General features: G+C 41.8%; 1 protein-coding gene across 1 annotated transcript in view; it reads left to right on the top strand.

Moving 5' to 3' along the window:
• Positions 1-17,078, top strand: part of ATP13A5 (ATPase 13A5) — a 126,115-nt gene that overhangs the window by 47,746 nt on the left and 61,291 nt on the right. The window contains exons 10-13 of the mRNA XM_003256667.3: positions 2,293-2,463; positions 3,489-3,646; positions 6,159-6,347; positions 16,618-16,679. Coding sequence (XP_003256715.2) covers positions 2,293-2,463; positions 3,489-3,646; positions 6,159-6,347; positions 16,618-16,679 — 580 coding nt within the window. The remainder of the gene's footprint in view (positions 1-2,292; positions 2,464-3,488; positions 3,647-6,158; positions 6,348-16,617; positions 16,680-17,078) is intronic.

Genomic DNA, 17,078 nt, shown 5'->3' with positions numbered 1-17,078 from the left:
GGATTAAAGACTTAAATGTTAGACCTAAAACCATAAAAACTCTAGAGGAAAACCTAGGCGATACCATTCAGGACATAGGCATGGGCAAGGACTTCATGTCTAAAACACCAAAAGCAATGGCAACAAAAGCCAAAATTGACAAATGGGATCGAATTGAACTAAAGAGCTTCTGCACAGCAAAAGAAACTACCATCAGAGTGAACAGGCAACCTACAGAATGGGAGAAAATTTTTGCAATCTACTCATCTGACAAAGGGCTAATATCCAGAATCTATAAAGAACTCCAACAAATTTACAAGAAAAAAACAAACAACTCCATCAACAAGTGGGCAAAGGATATGAACAGACACTTCTCAAAAGAAGACATTTATGCAGCCAACAGACACATGAAAAAATGCTCATCATCACTGGCCATCAGAGAAATGCAAATCAAAACCACAATGAGATACCATCTCACACCAGTTAGAATGGCCATCATTAAAAAGTCTGGAAACAAGAGGTGCTGGAGAGGATGTGGAGAAATAGGAACACTTTTCTACTGTTGGTGGGACTGTAAACTAGTTCAACCATTGTGGAAGACAATGTGGAGATTCCTCAAGGATCTAGAAGTAGAAATACCATTTGACCCAGCCATCCCATTACTGGGTATATACCCAAAGGATTATAAATCATGCTGCTACAAAGACACATGCACACGTATGTTTATTGCGGCACTATTCACAATAGCAAAGACTTGGAACCAACCCAAGTGTCCATCAATGATAGACTGGATTAAGAAAATGTGGCACATATACACCATGGAATACTAGGCAGCCATAAAAACGGATGAGTTCATGTCCTTTGTAGGGACATGGATGAAGCTGGAAACCATCATTCTCAGCAAACTATCGCAAGGACAAAAAACCAAATACCACATGTTCTCACTCACAGGTGGGAATTGAACAATGAGAACACTTGGACGCAGGAAGGGGAACATCACACACCGGGGCCTGTCGTGGGGTGGGGGGAGTGGGGAGGGATAGCATTAGGAGATATACCTAATGTAAATGACGAGTTAGTGGGTGCAGCACACCAAGATGGCACATGTATACATATGTAACAAACCTGCACGTTGTGCACATGTACCCTAGAATATAAAGTATAATAAAAAAAGAAAACTGTGTTTTGAACCTATTACATATCACTAGGAAAATGAAGAATATACAAATTTATATACGTCAAAGTTCTTGTTCCCAGTTATTACCTAGAAAGAGAGATGAGACCTAAATTTGTATAACTATGATTGATATAATACTATTTCCAAATTAGAAATGTGACAAGTTATCTTGCTAATTGAACATTTAGTAAAAGACTGATGGAATTTTAAATTCATTCTAATACTCTTTAAATCTTGGAGCCAAAAATTATTATTAACATCTTTATTTTGTCTCTGAAATGTATCCTTTTTGAACTCTGAGCTGATTTCTTTGTACCTTAAATATTCTGTGTTATAGCCACCAGGGAAAGGAAAACAATTGCTACCTGCAAAGAATGGGGGCCAATAAAAGGAAATGCAAGTGGCCTGGTTGAGCTGGAGCTTGTGTAGGGGAATGACAGGCAATGATGTTTGAATCGTGGTAGGCTTTGACAGTCTAGTAGGAGAGTTTGGTCTTTATTCAGTAGTGGCAATGGAACAGCCTAAGGATTTTGAGCAAAAGAATGGGATGATAAAAATGGGACTTGGATGGGCTCCATCTGAAAATGATGTGGAATAACTACTATTTTCTCACCTTGCTCCATGAGCTTATGAGGGCAAGATTTCTGTCTCTCTTGTTGTTCATCATATTCCTAGCACCTAGCACAGTTCCTGGAGCAGAATAAGCACCTAAAATAGTTGAATGAATGGGTGAATGAATGAACAAATGAATAAATGAGTGAATGCAAAGCAAATAGTAATTACTGTTCATGTGCTGGAAAGCTCCTTCATTGCCTAAAATAGTGCTGGGCTTAATGAATACTTGGGAGAATGATTCAGTGGTAATTCATCTATAATAGGCTGCTTTTAAAATTATGACAACAAACCATGCAGGCCAGGTATAGGATAGATAGGCAGATCTAATCTAAATATTTGCAATAGAATCAAGTCTGCCATTGCTTGTACCACCAGCATCTCTATGAACAGTCATCTGACTCACGGGATAGGCATTAAGACCGGATTAGTTGTGGTTTGTATAATTTCTTGAAACTGGCATGCACCAGTTCTAACTAACTACCTGAGCTTACATAGATTCAACAAAATACAATCCTTTTTAGGAGAAAGTATACCTGTTACAAAGACACCATTGCCCCAGATGGAGAACACCACGCCTTGGAAATGTCACAGCTTGGAGGATTATCGGAAACACGTCCTCTTCTGTGGAACAGAAGTTATCCAGGTCAAGCCCTCTGGGCAGGGGCCTGTAAGAGCAGTCGTTTTGCAAACAGGTTAGTGGATTCCACTTTTGTAAGTTTAATTCATGCTTGAACATGGGGAGAGTTGGATTAGGGAAATTTCGTTTAGGATTATGGAGTTTGCCACATTCTGGTAGTAACAACATGCTTTTTTCCAAACAGACCCTTATTATTCTAAAGTATCACTATTTTTAATTAAATGGTTTATTGTTAAAACCCTTCTATGTGATGAAGGGTATGTGTAGGTGAAGTAAAATTTGTCAAAGGTAAAACTATGCTCTTCTTTTTGCTTGTGACCATACGCTGCTTCTATCTCCTCCCTTGACACCTCCTCTGAGTGATTACCAAAAAACAATTTCAGCCACTACGACTATGAGGATTTTTTCCTTTCAAAGAGTTGCTTGCTAGGCTGTATGACAAACTCACTAGTAAAGAACTCCACCTGGGTGCCCTATAGACAAGTTAAAGTCAACGAATCTGAAAGTATTCACCCTCCTGTATTGACTTTCTCTGTTAATATCATCACCATCATGCTGGTCTCTTAATAACATCTCCAACTCCTCTTGTTTCCCTTACCAAATGTGGCACCAAATCTGGATGATTCTGCAAAGACTTCCTGAGTCCCAGTCTTTTACATGACATGACACAATGAAGGCCTCCTATGACCTAGTCCTAGCTCTCTGTTCTAACCTCTGACCTCTGTTTCTGCCACCCGACTTATTCACAGACACAAAATACACTTAACACTGTGATACCTTTATGCTTTGGTTTGTTTTATGATTTAGTTGTTCTAGCTGATTTTTTAAAATTAAAAATATCAAGTTTTTTTTAAATGTTCAAACTAGTTAGCAGGCACTAGACACTAGAGCATCACGCAGCCTGTGGCCTACATGGAAGCTCATGTTTACAAATCATGAAAACCACCTGAGTACTTATAAAATGATTAGGCAGCAGGTTAGAGGAAACTCTACGCTTCTCCTCAATGACAGTAAAGCCATTTTTAGAAGACCAAGTGTCCATCAAGCAGCCTTACTTGATCTATGACTATCTTTATGTAGGTTACAATACAGCCAAAGGGGACTTAGTGAGATCCATCCTGTACCCCCGGCCTCTGAACTTCAAACTATACAGCGATGCCTTCAAGTTCATGGTGTTCCTGGCATGCCTTGGTGTCATGGGTTTTTTCTATGCCCTAGGGGTATATATGTACCATGGAGTAAGTACTGGGGGTAAGGCTTTTCAGTAGTATAGTTTCTGCAAAGAGCTTGACCTAACTCAGAGGGTTGGTTTAGGTTACATCTTGATCCTATCATTCTGTGAATCGTTACTGTCCAAAAGAGCTTCTTAGACAGCGGAAATGTTCTCATGCCTAGTTTGCCCCCAGTGTTTAGGTAATACCTAAAACACTATGCAATCAGTGGGTTTCCCATGTGTTCTGGTTAGGGTCTGAAATGAAATTAAATTTCCACTTTTACAGAGCTGGTACTGCATGAGATACCTACTTCTCTTTAAGCTACAGGGTGTCAGGTTTCATTTAGATGCCCCTTGTCATAGCTTGGTGGCTAGGGAGGGAAGGGTTGTCAATAAAGACCTCTGAGGTCCCTTCCGGTCCCGAGAGTCTGATTTTGCTGTGAACCATGCAGTCTCTATGTAAGAAAGTCTGGGATCATAATAGTGTGAACTGGTGGAGAGGAAGAGAAAATTGTGAATAAAACATCCAAATAGGTGAAAAACTGTGTGAGTGGCTTAATTACAATGTCCAAATTGGTGGCATCAATGAGCGTGTGTGTGTGTGTGTGAGTGTGTGTGTGTGTGAGAGAGAGAGAGAGGTGGGCAGTGAATATTGGTGGGCAAAAGACATAGTTACAAGAATTTCAAGGCAATGTTCATGCCAAAACTTAACTGCTGAGTAGTTATTTCAATCTGAAATAGCTCCCAGGCAGCATGTCTGGGTCAAGAGAGGCCCGCGATGGGGACTGTGAAGAGCTAGGCAGAATGTGAAGGTCACTGGGGCTGGAATTTGAGGGAGTACGCCAATTTAATCTGGGGAGCTGGAGCACTGGGCAGAAAAGCAGGAAAAAAGCTCATGGAAGCCCTGGCAGTATTTGGGAATGAGGTTTCCTGGGAAGAACTTAACATCCAATACACACTGAGGCAACAAGACTAATAATCCCAGACCCCACCTTCTTGTGGGTCAGAACCTGTGGCTCTGTTGGCTGCCTCTGTCTGCACTGGTTCAGTGCTAGACCAGGCTGAGTCCTTAGGGTCAAAACTCTTCTGTGTCTGCGGTTGGGAAGAGAAGGGAGTAATGAATTTTGTGATAAATTAATATTGGGCAAAAGATGTCCCCAGCAGACTTTGCTACTGAACTGGAATCCCATGTTTCCAATACTCAAAAAAGGATTTATGGCTAAAATGATGGTTAATTTAACAGAAACATAGGTGAGGTTCTAGAGGGTAGAATCATTAATATCTAGAGCATGTGAGGAAAACAAAACAATCAGTCAACCCTGTGATTTGACCTCTTCCCTGACCTTAACTGTGTGAGCCTCCTCTGGAGACCTGCTGTATTAGTCTGTTCTCACGCTGCTAATAAAGACGTACCTGAGACTGGGTAATTTATAAAGGAAAGAGGTTTAATGGACTCAGAGTTCCACATGGCTGGGGAGGCCTCACAGGCAAAGGAGAAGCAAAACATGTCTTACATGGTGGCAGGCAAGAGAGTTTGTGCAGGGGAACTCCCATTTATAAACCATCAGATCTCACGAGACTTATTCACAATCATGAGAACATTATGGGGGAAACTGCCCCCATGATTCGATTACCTCCCACTGGGTCCCTCTTATGACAGGTGGGAATTAGGGGAGCTACAATTCAAGAGGAGGTTTGGGTCGGGACACAGCCAAACCATATCACCTGCCGGGGATCCTGAGTTCACGAAATTGACTTGATAATAAAACACATTGGTCATGGGTTTGTACCCTACAGTAAGACAGAATAGGGTTCAGATTTTTGTCATTTACCTACTATGTGGCCTTGGGAAAATTATTTAATTGTTAAAACCTCAGTTTCCTTACCTGTTAAATGGAGAAAATAATAGTATTTACGTCATAAGGTTGTTATAGCGAGCAACTAGATAATACATGTAGCCTAATACAGTTCCTGCTCCAGAGTTAGTATCCAGTGAGAGCAAGCTAATTTTATATTGGCTTCTCTGTGGTTAATAATATATGCTGAGATCTTGGAAGGATCTTGGTCCTAGTTTTTAGTTATATTGCCATCCATTCAATCTAGGTACTGAGCACCTCCTCTGTGCTAAATCCCATGCTAGGCTCTGTATCTAGAGATCAATAAGGTAGCTTCAAAGATGAATAAGCCATAGCTGCTACACCCAAAGAGTTTGTCGGCTAGTGGGGGAGAGAGATTCATAAGCCAACAGTCAAGCTTGGGCAGAGGGAAGCTAAGTAGAGGGAAACAGAGCCAGGAAAGGGGATGGTGGACTAGTAGTAAGGATCAAAGGTCTCCTTTGCTCTGCGGTAGGAGACAATGTGCTCATTCCTTTGACACAGCCAAGAGAATACTGAGCCTCACCAAGAGAGCCAACTCACTATTAATATTCGGAGCATAGGCCTCTAGAGCTACCTTGGTGTTGTAGGAGCAAGGTGCTAGGAAGGGTGCCAGTCTGCTGTGCTGGGCTATCCTGTATGAAAATGTCTCTCCTTTCCCAGGTCCCTCCAAAAGATACTGTGACCATGGCCCTGATCCTCCTCACCGTGACTGTCCCTCCAGTGCTGCCGGCTGCCCTGACCATAGGCAACGTGTATGCTCAGAAGAGACTGAAGAAAAAGAAAATCTTCTGTATCTCCCCACAGAGAATCAACATGTGTGGGCAAATAAACCTCGTGTGCTTTGACAAAGTATGATCCAGACTTCTCAGGCTTAACATTAATGATTTCAAGTCACGGTGGAGCTGGGAAGAATCTCAGAAAATGTCTAGTCCAGTGTTCCCATTTTACAGGTGGGAACGTTGAGGCCAGAGAACATCACAGAGTGAGCTAGTGTAAGATCACATTCTAGGAGCCTGCTCTGCTGACTCTTAAAGTTAGCGGCTTAGCCACCACATCATGATTTTTTTTTATCTGTGAAACTTAATAATTTGTGTGCCTGGTTTGTGGTTTTTTAAAACCATCTCTTGCTATAGTAACTTCTTTTTTTTTTTATTTTTTTTTTAATTTTTTTTTTTTATTATACTTTAGGGTTTTAGGGTACATGTGCACAATGTGCAGGTTTGTTACATATGTATCCATGTGCCATGTTGATTTCCTGCACCCATTAACTCGTCATTTAGCATTAGGTGTATCTCCTAATGCTGTCCCTCCCCCTCCCCCACCCCACAACAGTCCCCGGAGTGTGATGTTCCCCTTCCTGTGTCCATGAGTTCTCATTGTTCAATTCCCACCTATGAGTGAGAACATGTGGTGTTTGGTTTTTTGTCCTTGCGATAGTTTACTGAGAATGATGTTTTCCAGTTTCATCCATGTCCCTACAAAGGACACGAACTCATCATTTTTTATGGCTGCATAGTATTCCATGGTGTATATGTGCCACATTTTCTTAATCCAGTCTATCGTTGTTGGACATTTGGGTTGGTTCCAGCTCTTTGCTATTGTGAATAGTGCCGCAATAAACATACGTGTGCATGTGTCTTTATAGCAGCATGATTTATAGTCCTTTGGGTATATACCCAGTAATGGGATGGCTGGGTCAAATGGTATTTCTAGTTCGAGATCCCTGAGGAATCGCCACACTGACTTCCACAATGGTTGAACTAGTTTACAGTCCCACCAACAGTGTAAAAGTGTTCCTATTTCTCCACATCCTCTCCAGCACCTGTTGTTTCCTGATTTTTTAATGATGGCCATTCTACCTGGTGTGAGATGGTATCTCACTGTGGTTTTGATTTGCATTTCTCTGATGGCCAGTGATGATGAGCATTTCTTCATGTGTTTTCTGGCTGCATAAATGTCTTCTTTTGAGAAGTGTCTGTTCATGTCCTCTGCCCACTTTTTGATGGGGTTGTTTGTTTTTTTCTTGTAAATTTGTTTGAGTTCATTATAGATTCTGGATATTAGCCCTTTGTCAGATGAGTAGGTTGCAAAAATTTTCTCCCATTCTGTAGGTTGCCTGTTCATTCTGATGATAGTTTCTTTTGCTGTGCAGAAGCTCTTTAGTTTAATGAGATCCCATTTGTCGATTTTGGCTTTTGTTGCCATTGCTTTTGGTGTTTTAGACATGAAGTCCTTGCCCACGCCTATGTCCTGAATGGTATTGCCTAGGTTTTCTTGTAGGATTTTAATGGTTTTAGGTCTAACATATAAGTCTTTAATCCATCTTGAATTAACTTTTGTATAAGGTGTAAGGAAGGGATCCAGTTGCAGCTTTCTACATATGGCTAGCCAGTTTTCCCAGCACCATTTATTAAATAGGGAATCCTTTCCCCATTTCTTGTTTTTGTCAGGTTTGTCAAAGATCAGATAGTTGTAGCTATGCGGCATCATTTCTGAGGGCTCTGTTCTGTTCCATTGATCTATGTCTCTGTTGTGGTACCAGTACCATGCTGTTTTGGTTACTGTAGCCTTGTAGTATAGTTTAAAGTCAGGTAGCGTGATGCCTCCAGCTTTGTTCTTTTGGCTTAGGTTGACTTGGCGATGCGGGCTCTTTTTTGGTTCCATATGAACTTTAAAGTAGTTTTTTCCAATTCTGTGAAGAAAGTCATTGGTAGCTTGATGGGGATGGCATTGAATCTATAAATTACCTTGGGCAGTATGGCCATTTTCACGATATTGATTCTTCCAACCCATGAGCATGGAATGTTCTTCCATTTGTTTGTATCCTCTTTTATTTCATTGAGCAGTGGTTTGTAGTTCTCCTTGAAGAGGTCCTTCACATCCCTTGTAAGTTGGATTCCTAGGTATTTTATTCTCTTTGAAGCAATTGTGAATGGGAGTTCACTCATGATTTGGCTCTCTGTTTGTCTGTTATTGGTGTACAAGAATGCTTGTGATTTTTGTACATTAATTTTGTATCCTGAGACTTCGCTGAAGTTGCTAATCAGCTTAAGGAGATTTTGGGCTGAGACAATGGGGTTTTCTAGATATACAATCATGTCATCTGCAAACAGGGACAATTTGACTTCCTCTTTTCCTAATTGAATACCTTTTATTTTCTTCTCCTGCCTGATTGCTCTGGCCAGAACTTCCAGCACTATGTTGAACAGGAGCGGTGAGAGAGGGCATCCCTGTCTTGTGCCAGTTTTCAGAGGGAATGCTTCCAGTTTTTGCCCATTCAGTATGATATTGGCTGTGGGTTTGTCGTAGATAGCTCTTATTATTTTGAGATACGTCCCATCAATACCTAATTTATTGAGAGTTTTTAGCATGAAGGGTTGTTGAATTTTGTCAAAGGCCTTTTCTGCATGTATTGAGATAATCATGTGGTTTTTGTCTTTGGTTCTGTTTATATGTTGGATTACATTTATTGATTTGCGTATGTTGAACCAGCCTTGCATCCCAGGGATGAAGCCCACTTGATCATGGTGGATAAGCTTTTTGATGTGCTGCTGGATTCGGTTTGCCAGTATTTTATTGAGGATTTTTGCATCAATGTTCATCAAGGATATTGGTCTGAAATTCTCTTTTTTGTTTATGTCTCTGCCAGGTTTTGGTATCAGGACGATGCTGGCTTCATAAAATGTGTTAGGGAGGATTCCCTCTTTTTCTATTGATTGGAATAGTTTCAGAAGGAATGGTACCAGTTCCTCCTTGTACCTCTGGTAGAATTCTGCTGTGAATCCATCAGGTCCTGGACTCTTTTTGGTTGATAAGCTATTGATTATTGCCACAATTTCAGAACCTGTTATTGGTCTATTCAGAGATTCAACTTCTTCCTGGTTTAGTCTTGGGAGGGTGTATTTGTCGAGGAATTTATCCATTTCTTCTAGATTTTCTAGTTTATTTGCATAGAGGTGTTTGTAGTATTCTCTGATGGTAGATTGTATTTCTGTGGGATCGGTGGTGATATCCCCTTTTTCGTTTTTTATTGCATCTATTTGATTCTTCTCTCTTTTCTTCTTTATTAGTCTTGCTAGCGGTCCATCAATTTTGTTGATCTTTTCAAAAAACCAGCTCCTGGATTCATTAATTTTTTGAAGGGTTTTTTGTGTCTCTATTTCCTTCAGTTCTGCTCTGATTTTAGTTATTTCTAGCCTTCTGCTAGCTTTTGAATGTGTTTGCTCTTGCTTTTCTAGTTCTTTTAATTGTGATGTTAGGGAGTCAATTTTGGATCTTTCCTGCTTTCTCTTGTGGGCATTTAGTGCTATAAATTTCCCTCTACACACTGCTTTGAATGTGTCCCAGAGATTCTGGTATGTTGTGTCTGTTCTCGTTGGTTTCAAAGAACATCTTTATTTCTGCCTTCATTTCATTATGTACCCAATAGTCATTCAGGAGCAGATTGTTCAGTTTCCATGTAGTAGAGCGGTTTTGAGTGAGTTTCTTAATCCTGAGTTCTAGTTTGATTGCACTGTGGTCTGAGAGACAGTTTGTTATAATTTCTGTTCTTTTACATTTGCTGAGGAGAGCTTTACTTCCATCTATGTGGTCAATTTTGGAATAGGTGTGGTGTGGTGTTGAAAAAAATGTATATTCTGTTGACTTGGGGTGGAGAGTTCTGTAGATGTCTATTAGGTCCACTTTATGTAGAGCTGAGTTCAATTCCTGGATATCCTTGTTAACTTTCTGTCTCGTTGATCTGTCTAATGCTGACAGTGGGGTGTTAAAATCTCCCATTATTATTGTGTGGGAGTTTAAGTCCCTTTGTAGGTCACTCAGGACTTGCTTTATGAATCTGGGTGCTCCAGTGTTGGGTGCATATATATTTAGGATAGTTAGCTCTTCTTGATGAATTGATCCCTTTACCATTATGTAATGGCCTTCTTTGTCTCTTTTGATCTTTGTTGGTTTAAAGTCTATTTTATCAGAGACTAGGATTGCAACCCCTGCCTTTTTTTGTTTTCCAGTTGCTTGATAGATCTTCCTCCATCCCTTTATTTTGAGTCTATGTGTGTCTCTGCACGTGAGATGGGTTTCCTGAATACAGCACACTGATGGGTCCTGACTCCTTATCCAGTTTGCCAGTCTGTGTCTTTTGATTGGAGCATTTAGCCCATTTACATTTAACGTTAATATTGTTATGTGTGAATCTGATCCTGTCATTATGATGTTAGTTGGTTATTTTGCTCGTTAGTTGCTATAGTTTCTTCCTAGTCTCGATGGTCTTTACAATTTGGCATGTTTTTGCAGTGGCTGGTACCAGTTGTTCCTTTCCATGTTTAGTGCTTCCTTCAGGACCTCTTTTAGGGCAGGCCTGGTGGTGACAAAATCACTCAGCGTTTGCTTGTCTGTAAAGTGTTTTATTTCTCCTTCACTTATGAAGCTTAGTTTGGCGGGATAGGAGATTCTGGGTTGAAAATTCTTTTCTTTAAGAATGTTGAATATCGGCCCCCACTCTCTTCTGGCTTGTAGAGTTTCTGCTGAGAGATCAGCTGTTAGTCTGATGGGCTTCCCTTTGTGGGTAACCCGACCTTTCTCTCTGGCTGCCCTTAACATTTTTTCTTTCATTTCAACTTTGGTGAATCTGACAATAATGTGTCTTGGAGTTGCCCTTCTCGAGGAGTATCTTTGTGGCGTTCTCTGTATTTCCTGAATCTGAATGCTGGCCTGCCTTGCTAGATTGGGGAAGTTCTCCTGGATAATATCTTGCAGAGTGTTTTCCAACTTGGTTCCATTCTCCCCATCATTTTCAGGTACACCAATCAGACGTAGGTTTGGTCTTTTCACATAGTCCCAAATTTCTTGGAGGCTTTGTTCATTTCTTTTTATCCTTTTTTCTCTAAACTTCCCTTCTCTCTTCATTTCATTCATTTCATCTTCCATCAGCGATACCCTTTCTTCCAGTTGATCGCATCTGCTACTGAGGCTTCTGCAATCTTCGCGTAGTTCTCGAAACTTGGCTTTCAGCTCCATCAGCTCCTTGAAGCCCTTCTCTCCATTGGTTATTCTAGTTATCCATTCTTCTAATTTTTTTTCAAAGTTTTTAACTTCTTTGCTGTTGTTTTGAATTTCCTCTCGTAGCTCAGAGTAGTTTGATCGTCTGAAGCCTTCTTCTCTCAACTCATCAAAGTCATCCTCCATCCAGCTTTGTTCCGTTGCTGGTGAGGAACTGCGTTCCTTTGGAGGAGGAGAGGTGCTCTGTTTTTTAGAGTTTCCAGTTTTTTTGGTCTGTTTTTTCCCCATCTTTGTGGTTTTATCTACTTTTTGTCTTTGATGATGGTGATGTACAGATGGGTTTTTGGTGTGGATGTCCTTTCTGTTTGTTAGTTTTCCTTCTACCAGACAGGACCCTCAGCTGCAGGTCTGTTGGAGTTTACTAGAGGTGCACTCCAGACCCTGTTTGGCTGGGTGTCAGCAGCGGTGGCTGCAGAACAGCGGATTTTCGTGAGACCACAAATTCAGCTGTCTGATAGTTCCTCTGAAAGTTTTGTCTCAGAGAAGTACCGGGTTGAATGAGGTGTCAGTCTGTCCCTACTGGGGGGGTGCCTCCCAGTTAGGCTGCTCAGGGGTGAGGGACCCACTTTAGGAGGCAGTCTGTCCGTTCTCAGATCTCCAGCTGCGTGCTGGGAGAACCACTACTCTCTTCAAAGCTGTCAGTCAGACAGGGACATTTAAGTCTGTGGAAGTTCTTGCAGAGTTTTTGTTTGTCTGTGCCCTGCCCCCAGAGGTGGAGCCTACAGAGGCAGGCAGGCCTCCTTGAGCTGTGGTGGGCTCCACCCAGTTCGAGCTTCCTGGCTGCTTTGTTTACCTCAGCAAGCCTGGGCAATGGCGGGCGCCCCTCCCCCAGCCTCGCTGCCGCCTTGCAGCTTGATCTCAGACTGCTGTGCTAGCAATCAGCGAGACTCCGTGGGCATAGGACCCTCCGAGCCAGGTGCGGGACACAATCTCCTAGTGTGCCGTTTTCCAGGCCCGTTGGAAAAGCGCAGTATTAGGATGGGACTGACCCGATATTCCAGGTGCCGTCTGCTTCCCCTTTCTTTGACTAGGAAAGGGAACTCCCTGACCCCTTGCGCTTCCCGAGTGAGTCAATGCCTCGCCCTGCTTCGGCTCGCGCACAGTGCGCTTCACCGACTGTCCTGCACCCACTGTTAGGCACTCCCTAGTGAGATGAAACCAATACCTCAAGCAGAAATGCAGAAATCACCCGTCTTCTGTGTCGCTGGGGCTGGGAGCTGGAGACCGGAGCTGTTCCTATTCGGCCATCTTGGCTCCACCCCCCTCCTATAGTAACTTCTTAGACTGACTGACTTGGCAAAAATGTGAGGAACACTTCTGTTTCCTGAAATGCTTTGTCCAGAAGATAAGTGAATCTGTTTCCTCTCTCCTCCTCTGCTTCTTTTAAGGAAAGGAAGGAAGGAAACAATGACCCTGTCCTGTCCCTTTGCTCCTCAGGGCTTGTGACTCCAGGCTAGGTTGTCTCTGTGCTTAGGGACCTGGAAAGGTGGCAGAGGAGGAGCATATGCCACATGGGGAAGACTGCGCTTACCAAGCAGGTCCTGACACCACCCCCCCGCCATGACGTGAGTCTCCTATGGGGAACCTGGAGGACTTCAGCATTAGCTGCCTGCTGTTTGGATCCTGCCCTCAGCTTGGACAGACCGGTTTAACTGCTGTAAAGCAGTGGGCCTGGCTGGGTCCCTCTTGTCTTCAATTCACGTGCATTTGAATAATTTATTAGGGCTTTTGCCATTTTTTGGCAGACAGCCACTGCTGTGTACAATGCTGGTAGAGAGTCCCATAATGAGTCATTCCTAGCCCTTGAGAAGCTTCTAGTCTAGCTGAGAAAGCAGGAAAATGGGAATGTAGATGGCAATCATGCTGTGAGATGTGTGTTTAATAGAGGCCTGAGAAAGCATGGGGCACAGTTACCTGCCACGGTTGGAGGCCACCTTTGAGCTGCAGCCTTGGTTGTTAGATAGAATAAGCCCCAGGCTCAGAGCTGAGCAGCTGACAAGCACAGGGGTACAAGGGGCCCACCGCATGTGGGGAACAGAGGACCATGGGGTGTGGCTAGAATATGGACTGGTAGGTAGAGAATGAAGCTGGGATGAGGGCAATTGTTAAGGGCCTCATATGCCACGCTAAGGAGTGGGTCCTTGTCTTGAAGCAGAATAGGAGCCTTCACTTTTTAAGAAGACTGGTGACATTTCTATAGGTGTTTTCTATCCCACCAGGGGCAACTGGTGAGATGGGATGGAAGGGAGATGAGACTGAAGAAAGAGGCCGTCTAGGGACAACAGAAGAGGGCATTGCTTGTCCCAAACAAAGAGGACAAGAATGGAGAGCAGAAGGCAAATGGGAGTGACTCCAGTGAGTAGACTTGACCAGGCTTGGTCCCCAGGTGAAAGGGGTATATCTCTTAGTTTATGTCAGTTCTCTTTCTGTTTGTATTTTGTTTGGCAAAGAAAGTTCTTGATCACCACCAGTCAAGAACCAACAAGGTTAACTTCATTTTAGATTCAGGGCCAAAGAACACCCCCTTGGAAGTTCTCTAATAGGGATTCCTGTTACTTCCTCATGAGCCTCACTGGTGTCTAGAATACAAGAGGGGGATTTATGAAATATGGTCATTACATATTCATCTGTTTCTAAAATTAATTTTTCCAGAGGCTGTTCATTTTATTTCCTGTATAAAACCTCTCCCTCCACATCCTCACATCCTCACCTGCCAGGCTGTCGGTGAGGCTGCTTTTGGGTGTCCTTGGTCAAATTCTGCAGGGCATGATGACAGGTGACAGTGCAAAAAACTCTTGAATGAAATTTGGCAAAATGAGAAATCTACCCCAGAATTTGGTACTAAGTCTCTGTGTGACTTTTTTTTTTTTTTTTTTTATGGAGTCTCGCTTTGTCACCAGACTGGAGTGCAGTGGCGCAATCTTGGCTCACTACAACCTCCGCCTCCTGGGTTCAAGTGATTCTCCCGCCTCAGTCTCCTGAGTAGCCAGGATTACAGGTGCGCACCACCACGCCTGGCTAATTTTTGTATTTTTAGTAGAGACAGGGTTTCAACATGTTGGCCAGGATGGTCTCAATCTCTTGACCTCGTGCCCCACCCTCCTTGGCCTCCCAAAGTGCTGGGATTACAGGCATGAGTCACCATGCCCGGCCCATCTCTGTGTGACTTTTTAAGAAAAGAAGATTCAACCACAATCATCTCTGAGTTTCTTTCCAGCTTTCACGTTATAAGATTCTATCACCACCATGTTGGAAGGAAGCACTCTGCCATTAACTGAATTTTCATCTAGTGTTATTTCCAGTTTCGGAGATATCTGTCACTGGGTTTCTGAGTCCATTTGTTCTCATATATATTTCTATTTTCTATTGGTTTGTTATAACTTCTGTAAGACAAGTTCGTTCTTTTTATTCAATTCAGCCCAAGCCTGGGCTTGTGTTTATGCTAAGAGGTTTTCTCTTTCTATCTTATTCCCCTTAGAACCTCAACTGTAATTTAGTTTTCTCTCTATTTATGGTTAGTTTTATTGTTTAGGGGTCATTTTCATAGAGAGATAACATGGTCTAATTTCTTTTTTGCTGCAGTATCATCTCTGTTTTCATGTTCAAAATATTGATGTTTAAAAACATCAGGAAAACATATCAGTTTGAATTAAGTTGCAAACTCTTTTTGAAATGCAACAACTTGAGGTGATTTGGAAACTGAACATGGTGGAGTCCTTTATAAAATGCTGCAGGAGAGAAATGAAACAAATAGCTCGTTTTCAAAAAGTTGTTGTTTAAGAAATAATTTACTTGTGTGTTAGTGCCTTCTTTGTGAAGTTCAAATAAATGAATGAAACAAAGTTTTCTTAATTATTTAATCTAGAAACCCAGAGAGAGCTTTGTCTTTCCACGTACCCTGTATGATTCACTTAACATTTTCTAGTTTGGTGGAAGACTCCAGAAGGGCTGGATCTGGGTTCTGCCTCTCCAACCTACAGGCCACTATGACCTTAGGCTCCACATTTCACCTCTAACCTGCCTCCACCCTGTTAACTCAGTTGTGAAATGGAAAGCATTGTAAACACTTTCCTGTAAAGCATTATGCTAATGGATGTGCTGTAATGACGGAGGTTGCCATTTTATAGAAAACTAGAAAATTCAGTGTCTTCTATAGAGATAGTCTTGAAAAGTAGTGTCAGAGACTTGGATCTTAGTGTTGAAACAGGGTATTCTGCCATTCTTTGTAAAGCTCTGGTGGGCCCTGGCGGTGCTGAAGCAGCTGTAGCCAACTCCACTTACTCAGGGTGTTAAGCAGACCTAAAACTGTTAGCCTACTGCATCAAGACACCAGAGTCTGTAATTAATAAACGCCTGGGAAGCAATGAGGAAATTAAAAGTGCTGTGATAGTACTCAGTTCCATTTTTCTTTCTCTGTTACATTATCTAACAGATACTCTCCCATAGTATGGCGAATCAAATCTCTGAACTATTTTTCCCTTGATCTAACGATAAAACTCACTTACGGACATTAATTAATATTTATTATTAGCATTTACTTTCTCTCTATAGTCTCAAAGCCCTTTATCAACATTTCATTATCAATCTGGACAGTCACTGTGTCACCCATATTTTTGGAAAATTACTGTGAACCAGATGGCAAACTGTGAACTGAACAGTCTTGAAAATGAAGAAAAAAAATGTCTGAGCTCTGCTTCAGTGAGATAGCAGGTGACAACTAAAAGTCAGACTCGAGCTGGTTCTTGTACTGAACCTCTCCTGATTAACAACAGCAACGGTCATAGCAATACACAAACCAAACCAAAACAAAACACTTTCGTTTTTTCCTCATCATTAGTAACTGAAATCACCTAACTATTGACATGATCTTTTGGGGATCATGTATCACCTGCTTAATTTTTCTTGTGGGTACTCTTCTTTGACTTAAAATTTGGTACTTGCAAACAAGGTATTTAGACTACTGGATCTACTATAATATCTTAGAAGCTTGAGTTTTGTTTACATTACAATATAATTAAAAGGTTTAAATCTTATGCTAATATTGATTTTAATTTTTATTCAGACTGGCACTCTCACAGAAGATGGGCTGGACCTCTGGGGGACTGTCCCTGCTGCTGACAACTGGTAGGCCTCTTATGTGAAAATGGAAGGTGTGTTTGGTGGAGTTACCTGGATGATACTCAAATCCATCTTTTGGGTGTTAAGGGATGAATGTCACAAAAAATATATACAATAATTGGCTGGAACTAGTTCCTAATTATTCTAACTTGCTTAAATGAATTCTAATTTCAGAATGAGAAAGAAAAAGTAGGTTTTCAAAATCTCCATGAAAAATGGAGTAGGATGAGGTGGATAATTAAGAAACTAAATGAATAAAACAGAGAAAAAAGAGTGAAATGAAGACCACGCTTAATTAAAAACTACAAAGCTTCCTGGGTGGCTAGTGCAGGCAGGTGGCGTTTCACAGTCTAGTGGGATAAAAAGGTACAAATACACACACCTTTGATGTACAACACAGGCCAT

Source organism: Nomascus leucogenys, chromosome 11, assembly GCF_006542625.1.
Source record: "Nomascus leucogenys isolate Asia chromosome 11, Asia_NLE_v1, whole genome shotgun sequence".
In the NCBI taxonomy this organism is placed as follows: Eukaryota; Metazoa; Chordata; class Mammalia; order Primates; family Hylobatidae; genus Nomascus; species Nomascus leucogenys.
The sequence above is the reverse complement of the archived record's forward strand: the minus strand, read 5'-3'. Positions and strand labels throughout refer to the sequence as shown.